The 8,937-nt window shown below is 41.0% G+C and overlaps 1 protein-coding gene across 1 annotated transcript; it reads left to right on the forward strand.

Annotated features, from left to right (window-relative positions):
• Positions 1-52: 52 nt before the first annotated feature.
• Positions 53-7,923, forward strand: MOCS3 (molybdenum cofactor synthesis 3). Its single transcript, XM_075019487.1, has one exon. It carries the CDS (start codon positions 80-82, stop codon positions 1,493-1,495), a length of 1,416 nt encoding a protein of 471 aa, XP_074875588.1. The 5' UTR covers positions 53-79; the 3' UTR covers positions 1,496-7,923.
• Positions 7,924-8,937: the final 1,014 nt, after the last annotated feature.

Genomic DNA, 8,937 nt, shown 5'->3' on the forward strand with positions numbered 1-8,937 from the left:
GCGACCGGAAGCGCCGGAAGCCCCCCTCGGCCGGAAGCGGAAGCGACGGGTTCTTTCTCGGCTCGGTCTGCTCTCGGCCATGGAGGGCTGCGCGGAGGCGGCGCGGCTGAGCGCGGAGATCGACCAGCGGGAGCAGGAGCTGCGCGGCTTACGCGAGCGCCTGGCCGCCGTCCTGGCGGGGGGTGCTGCGGGCGACGGTGGGGTCGTTGAGGCTACTGAGGCCGAGCGTGCCGCCGCCTTTCCCGGCGAGCTCCCCCCTCTGCCCGCCCGGGCCTCTCTGAGCGCCGCCGACATCCTGCGGTACAGCCGGCAGCTGGTGCTGCCGGAGCTGGGCGTGCGGGGGCAGCTGCTCCTGGCCCGCTCCTCCGTGCTCGTGGTGGGCTGCGGCGGCCTGGGCTGCCCGCTGGCCCAGTACCTGGCAGCCGCCGGTGTCGGCCGCCTGGGTCTGGTGGATCACGACGTGGTGGAGACGAGCAACCTGCACCGGCAGGTGCTGCACGGGGAGGCCCGCCGAGGGCTCCCCAAGGCGCTCTCCGCCGCGGCGGCCCTGCGGCTGCTGAACTCCACGGTGCAGTACGTGCCCTACTGCGGCGCCCTGAGCCCTCGCACTGCCCTAGAGCTGGTGCGGCAGTACGACGTCGTCGCCGACTGCTCCGACAACGTCCCCACCAGGTACTTGGTGAACGACGCCTGCGTCCTGGCGGGGAAGCCCCTGGTGTCTGGCAGTGCCCTCCGACTGGAGGGGCAGCTCGTCGTGTACAACTACCAGGGAGGGCCCTGCTACAGGTGTCTCTTCCCCAAGCCCCCTCCACCGGAGACGGTGACTAACTGTGCGGATGGGGGAGTGCTGGGTGTCGTGCCGGGCATCGTGGGGTGCATCCAGGCCTTGGAAGTGCTGAAGATTGCTTCGGGAATGGGTTCCTCCTTCGGTCAGTTCATGCTGATGTTTGACGCCCGTGAGGGGAGATTTCGCAACATCAAGTTAAGACCAAAGAAACCGGACTGTGCTGTTTGTGGTGACAATCCATCTGTCACCTGTCTTCAGGATTATGAGGCATTTTGCGGTTCTTCTGCAACAGACAAGTGTAGGACTTTACATCTGCTGTCCAGTAAAGACAGGGTGTCTGTAGAGGAATACAAAAAACTGTTGGATGAGCAAGTTCCTCATGTGTTGTTAGACGTTCGTCCGCAGGTAGAAGTGGATATCTGTCGCCTGGTACATGCTGTCCACGTTCCTTTGAGTAAATTAGAAGAGAAAGATGAAGAATATCTGGAATATTTAGAAAAAAGAATTTGTGAAGAAAAGCAGAGAACTAATGGCCAGACATCTTTTCCTGTATTTGTTGTTTGCAAATTAGGAAATGACTCCCAGAAGGCTGTAAGAATTCTGCAGGAGTTACCTGTCAGACAATTTGGCTCTGTGTTAGCTAAGGATATTAAAGGGGGGCTCATGGCTTGGGCCAGTAAAATTGACCCAACATTTCCTCTGTATTAGAAGTTTACATGGTGAAAAAAAAGTACGAATTTTCATAGTTAATTCCATAGGGTTTAATCTTCTCTGTGTAATGACTATATCATGTGGATAAAACAGGACATAGAAATACCATGTTGCTTTTTTTTAATGGTAATTTTTTTCCAAAAAATCATGTATTTTTGTAGATGTCTGATTATTTTTTTACAAATGTGAAACTGTCCATGGAAATGGAAAGAAATTTGTTACTTGGTTATTGTTTAATAGTGAAAATGTGGAATAACTACTTAATTGTGCATGTGATAATTGAGCATGACTCTTAGTTAGTAATTATAGCCTGGAGAATGACAAAGCACAGCAGTCAAGTGTTGAAAGTTTTTACTTGTTCTCCTAATTGCCTAACAAATTGAAACAGTGCATGCAGTGATTAAAAACACCCAGCTAACTGTTAATCTCTAGCTGGTCAGTAGCACTATAAGCCCATGCTGACAGGACTGTTTTGGTCAACATCTTTTAGTTCTCTGTCGAAGCATGAGAAGTGCTCACTGCAAATAACAGCACCTGCAGCAAGGGTGTTCTGTTAAGAACTGCCAGGGCCATCCATCCTCAGTTGTTGGCTGGCAAAAAAGTGTATTCCCTGACTTGTACAGAGAAACCGAGGTTAAACGTTAATAAGATGTAAGAGTGAGCCCACAAAGTTTGTAAAACATACAGAAAATGCTTTTGTGAGGGCTTAGAAGAGTTCAGAGCTTGAGACAAGAGAAGATGAGAGATAAAAAATTAGGTACGGGGCCTCCCTTCTACAAGTACAAAGACATATTTCATAAGTTTTCTCCCTGTTTATTGTGGTAGTTGCATGTCCCTAGTTGTACTGCATTATTTTGTTAACTGGCATGAAGAGCTACGCATATCTAAAAAGTTCTCGTAGATGAACTGAATGAAAAGAAAGAGAAATAAATAGCTTCTCAACAGAGAGTTGCCTGAGTCCTCATCACTTAAGCATAGTAATTATTTTCTTATTATATTAATTAAGGTATGGATTTCCTTTACTTCCTGAGGAGGAAAAAACCACCTGTCATGACTAATCTTTGCATTATACAAGGGCAAAAAAAAACCCCAATCAAAAAAGAATAATACCATTATAATTAGTAGTTGAAAAGGCATATTTTAGTAAAATAAATTTGAGAACATCCACACCGCCTACTTTATTATAAGATGCCATGGGTTCCAGCAATAATAATCTTAGTCTCTTGTGAAGGAAACAGTTACATGAATTTATAAAGAGAGAGTTGTATCTCTTGCAGTTTAGAGGACAAAGAAAACGTTGAAGGGCATGACTTAAAGTAAGCATTAGTGCCTTGTGGTGTGTAGTAAGAGTGTCATCAGTCAAGACCTTTTAAGACAGGTTGTGGAGGCTTGGTTCGGTCAGAACATCTGGCTTCTGGTGGGTTTCAGCTTTTGGGAATTAGAAACCAGAGGGACTTGTTTGAAATGCCTAAGCTACGTTTTCATTTTTCTTTCTTTACTGTGATGTCAAGAAGAGACTGAAACGTAAAAGGTAACAGTAGCAATAATTCTCTAATACCCAACCTTCCAATGCTAAACAACGGATGGTATGTCACATATCCCCCTGACCTGAAAAAGTGATTCCTTTTCAGTCATTCAAAGCAAGGTCAACCTGTGGACTTGGGGAGAAGGGAAAGACTTTTTGAGTCTAAATCTGAGTGTTACTTCCAGTGGATGGAAATCATGTGTAAAGTTTTTTTCTTTGTTACAACCTTGTAGCAGCAGATGTACCCAAATTCTGTGAAAGAAAAAGGAGGTGACGCTAAAGCCTGTGGTGTTTGGTGGAAGATTTTTTGTAGCAAATTTGTAACTGCATTTCTTGAAGCACATTTTCAAGCAGGAAACCAGACTGTGGGTCTTTAACTGGACTGTGGGTCTTTGTGCTGTATAGAAAACAATTAACACCTCAAGGATCTGGAGAACTCTGTGGAAAAATAGTGATAAAGATGAATGAAAATGGACTAAAACCATAGAGTGATATCAGAACTGGCAAAAAAAGTAAATGCATCAAGTCAGGCTGTTGAGAGACAAACTTTCAGGATCTTTTCTATTAAAATGGCTTTTTGGAAAGATGATTCTTGTCAATATGCAGGGACTAAGAAAGTTCTTATACGAGTACAGCATGTAAAATACATCTGTTATTTTTGCCTAAAGAGAGTTTTATGCAAAACTAGTTGGGCCGTACAATATAGAGATGGTTATTCTAGAAGAGACTAGTGGCTCAGATGTGATCTTGAGGGATTATGGAAAATGTAGTTTTCTTTGGAAAAAAAAAAAGTGTTCTCTTCCTTGACTTAGGATAGCAATTAAACTCTCAGCAAATATGAAGACATCTGACATGCATCTTAGATAAAGATGGGGTCCATCTTTACATGCTGGGGCTCTTTTTTTTTTTTTTTTTTTTTTCCCCCCTTGGCTTGCTGAAGTAACATACAAGTCTTCCTGTAAATACAGTCCTCATGCAGTGCTGGACTCTTTGGAGACAGGCTGAAAAATCAAGGGTTATAGGATCATAACTAAGCCAAAACAATTCTTATTGTTGGAAACTTATTTTTTATTTTGACTTGCTTTATTTCTTGAACTCTATAAAACATGCAATGGTTTCTCTGTTCACCAGGAAGTAAGATAGCAGAACTCTACTTAGAAATTCTAAGAGAAGCAATAAGACTGTATTATTTTGTATTGCTGCCAAAGTACTGTCTAAATATTGGTACATTTTGACATTGTGAATGAAGACAAGCTGCTTTATTCAAGAAGCTTATAGCTTAGTTGGTCTAAGATGTGTTATCAGAAAGGATAAGGTCAGTCAGCAGAGTGTATTTTTCTCTTCATCCTTCACTCTTGATGTTGTGAGGTTGTTTTTTGCTTGTTTGCTTATATTCTCTTTTAAATGGCTTACTAGAATTTGGCACAGGAACTAAACAGGAAACAGCTTCCTGTTAGAGGTTTAGGGTAATAGAAAGTAGCTGCAGTATTTATTCTGAATTGCTGTATTTTAATGTCTCCCACATGTAGGTCTATGGAATAGCCTCATTGTTCAGGCACAGAGTTAAGTATCTAACCTTGTTTTGACCTGGGAGATGGTTATTATTTTAAGGCAAGACAAATCAAGCTGCTCTAGCCTTTCAGGCAAATCTGAAAGGTGTCTACATACAAGGTACTAATGTGCCTTGATAAGCTAAAATCATCCTTACTTTGGTAGCAGGAGTCTCCCTTATCTCAAAACTCCAGTAAATTCAGCACAGACCTACTATCAAAGTGTATGATTTAAAAAAAATCCCCTGACAATTAATGAAACTATTTGTAGATAAATGTATAAAGGATATGTCCAAAACTAGTTCTTGAAGTTCATATACCAGAGTTTTAGGTATGTGAGCATCTTTATGATTATCATATTTGTAAGCATAATTTCTAATAAAAACTTAACAGTTCAAAACAAAACTATGCACTAGATGCTTAAAATAATGCAAGCACAAGTTTGTCTCTTCTTAAATAAGAAAGTTGTAAGCTGTCCTTTGTAAAACTCCCATCAGGAAAAAAATTTTAAGGATGTTTGCTAGGTGGCACTGCAACTTAATAAACCAAATCATTCTCTAGGTTGCAGATGGAATTCAACCTTAGCAAGAGCTGACGTTCACTTGCAAAAATGCATTGTTGTACGGTTCTTTTGAAAAAAGACTGGAGAAATAGAATAAAGTGGAGCAGGGCAATTGAATAGTAAGTACAATATTCCAAGAAAAAATTATAATGGAAATTATCTTTCTAGGATAAGTTTTCAAAGCATTGTTTTTTTCAGAGACTTAACCTGAGTTGTTTTTCACATGCTATTTCAAAATGCTTTTGCAGCCAAAATGGATAGTTGTACAGAAAAGGGCTATTAGAAACACTAGCACAAAATTAAACGTAGATTTTAATTCACTGCAGAGTCACTGCTAGCACATTCTTAACATTACTGAAACGCATTGCAGATTTTCTTACCTGGTTAGGGCAGGGTTTTTTTGAAAAGTCAAGGTTATTAGTGTTTTGTCCTTCCTGTTTTGTAAAACGGAACTTAAGGCATAAAATCTAAGAAAAACCAAAAACCACTAAGTCCTCCAAGTCAAAGAATCCTGACACAACAAATGGGACTTCTTTGGAGACCAAGAACTGAACTTGCAGACCTGATGTATCAAAACAAGCCCGTAGAAATATCTGTGCCCAGAGGTCAGACCCGTTCCTGTGGTAATGAAACCAGGTTGTGAACCTTAGCATCTCACACAGTACTGTAGAAACATTTGATGACTGTCTTTAGTATTTAAAAGATAATCCTGCAAGTGTGTTCAGTGCAAATGTCATGAATTAGCTTTCTAACAGCAAGCTGAAGTTTTGTAGAACCTTCAGCTAACAAAAGCAGTAATGGGCTATCCTCTTCTAGCTCTAAAGAAAAGTGGGGTAATAAAAGTGATGAAACAAGGGGATGAAAATAAGCATATTCATTTGTTTAATGCTTCTATAATTGTAAGCATCCTTTAACTCAGGATTTGTTAAAATAGATTTGAAAGTTTTCCTTTTTAGAACCTTTAGCTTCATGTGTGTTAGTAAGCTTGTATTCCTTTAAAGCTGCAATGAAACACCTGCATTATGCTAGCAGTGGGGTGTCTGGCAGACCTCTTGGTTCATGGATATAAATCAAAAGGAGAGCTCTTGTGAAGTCATGGCACTTGCATCAGTTTGAGTGCTTGTGATTTTCATTGAAATGCAGGTGCTGGTCAGAATATAGAATGAAAAGTTGGTGTATTTGTTCTTTCCTGCAGTAGACTGTCACAGTATTACATATGAAATGGCTTAAATCATGTCCTGGTTAATTAGGTGAGTTGTTGTGAAACTGGGTCATTCTATCACCAGAGATGAAAGACTTGCTTATCACTGTATATTTTAGAAAAGGTTGAGTCATTACAGTGTTAGCATGAACTTTATTGGTGTCACTTGATTTATGCGTGTCTCTGACTTACTAGCTCAGTGTTTGAAGCAGAATTAAGTAACCTGAGAGAGAGGAGCAGTGGGTACTATAAAGTTTTGATAAAATTGCCAGCTGGGTTCAGCCAGTATGTGTGCGCAGGCCAGGGCAGTGTTTCTCAGCTGGTGGTCTATAAAATTGTAGCGGCCTCTTAAGTCATCAGAAGATGATCTTTATAGTGACTGGGGAAAAACGTGCATGTGTTCCAGTGCATTTGAACAAAATGCAGCAAAATAGCTTAACACTCTTGGGAGCAAAACAACAAAAAAAACCCTGCTGTTGAGATCCCCTTTACCCCACAGCAACTGATTTCTCCAGAAGGTACTGGGCTTCTCCTTTTGCCTGGATATAATCATGTCTGTGACTGACAAATATTGCACTCTTTAGGAGAAATATTTTTGTTCATGCAGACAAAAGTTTCTGAAGAGTTTATTAACACTTAGGTGCCAGATGTAACAAAAAAAAAACAACTTGCAAATTAAAGATACTAATATTTTTGATGTCAGGTATTACTTTTAATGGAACTTTTAGAAAGTTCTTTGAAAATCTAGGAACATAACCAATAGTTGTCCATAATTTACATCCTTGTAATAGTTAATTGCTACTACGTTTACTCTGATTCACTGGTCAAATTCATGCTGAACACCATCATTGTGTCAAAAGTTTAGTCCTAATAGCATTCTTACAGAATCTGTGTTGTTTGACTGCTGAAGTCATTGGTTGCTGGTTTATTCTTTTTACAAGACTTTAATCTGAAGCTGCTCTGCTGGGGCCTGCTTATGTCAGTGGGAAGGTTGTTATGATATGCTTGGAAGAGCTGTGGATCAGAATGTAACATGGATTTGCTTTTTCTTCTGGAATAAGAGTATATTTAGCCCCTGAGTTCCTTCCTGTGTGACACTGAAAGCTTTTGCCTTTTGTTGCCATGTAATCACCTAATAGTAATAAAAGGTGTGAGCTGTTTCTTGTGGGAGAAGGAAAATATGTTGACCTACAGCAGCTCATGTTTATCTGAGATCATCTGAGAAGTACTCTTACCTGAGTAAGAGGAAACTGAAGAGGAATAATGTCATTTCATTTACAAACCATTTTTGTATATTTCAGAAAGAACAATTACCTTGTGAAGTGTAATGCCTTACAGCTTGCGGTTGCCTTGTAAATACAAAGATCTTAAATTGCATCACTGGTTAGTAAAACAAATACACTAAAACACAAAGCTTCAAAAGGAAGCTCCTCAACTTCACTTGCTTATTTTTGCTGTAGGCGATTAATTGGTTTCTTCACAGTGCTGATAATGAAAAGACACTTTGGATTACTGGTCCAGCTTGCAGTTTGCTTGCAGGTTACTGAAATTTGGTGAAGAACAGGAGAGTAAACAGTAACAACATATTCTGTGGTTAAAATGCATGCCTGCAAACAGGCTAAGTTTTAGCAGATAGTTTGCACTTACCTGTTTAGTAATGTGAAAATTTGCTGCCTATCAGCAAATGATTTCTCAATGAATATGCTGAATGTTACCTGTTTTGCAGGCATCAGAAACATGGATCCATTTTAGTGAATGCAAAACAAAGTACAGCCTCGCACCCCAGGTTGTGGTGGTGACAAGCCCTCACAGCTGTGGAGCTGTGTAACTTTATTGCTGACACCAAAGCAGAACTAGCACATTCTGGTTTGCAGTGGTTACTCGGGTGCGTTAATTGGTATGTGAGGGGAAGTCTCACCGATGCTGTGGAGTGGTGCATCGGGATAAAGAGCTAGATCATCTTTTCTTATGCTGGTCTAAGTTCTTCCTGCACAGAACCTGTCCCTGCTGAAAGGAAGGATCAGTCGCTACATGCACTGAGCAGGTTACTTCCAAGGCTGGACGCATGCTGAATGAGAAAGGTGGAGCCGCGTCATCCTGTGATTGTACAAGAAGCTTGATAAATACAAAATGTGCTGCTTTGTTTGATTACAGGACTTCAGTCAGAAATAATTGAGTAGTTTTGAAACGGCAGAGTTGAATAAAAAGCAGTTACATCACTAAAGAGGGTAGCTCGAAGGAGAAGAAAAGGGCAATCAAAAGCAGCAATATCTATGGCTGGAGGCTAACTAGTGTTCCTCAGAGGTAGTACCAGTCCTTTGAATTTCTGGTGGGCATGGTGTGGTCATACTTTTCCTCCTGCATTAAGACTAGAAGTGTAAAATATTAACATGTATTAGGGTAGCAAAATTTGGAGCAGTTAGCAAACACTAATGTAAACCACGGGAAAGCACACACACACACTGGTTTGTGGTATTAACCTTCTGTGGTTTATGTTACCATTGGTTAAATATACTGGCCCCACTGCTTACCTTACACTGCAGCTTCAAAATCTTTGTGGGGAAAATAAATATAGTGCAGGAAAAGCAGCAGAACATGATT

This window comes from Buteo buteo, chromosome 2, assembly GCF_964188355.1.
Source record: "Buteo buteo chromosome 2, bButBut1.hap1.1, whole genome shotgun sequence".
In the NCBI taxonomy this organism is placed as follows: Eukaryota; Metazoa; Chordata; class Aves; order Accipitriformes; family Accipitridae; genus Buteo; species Buteo buteo.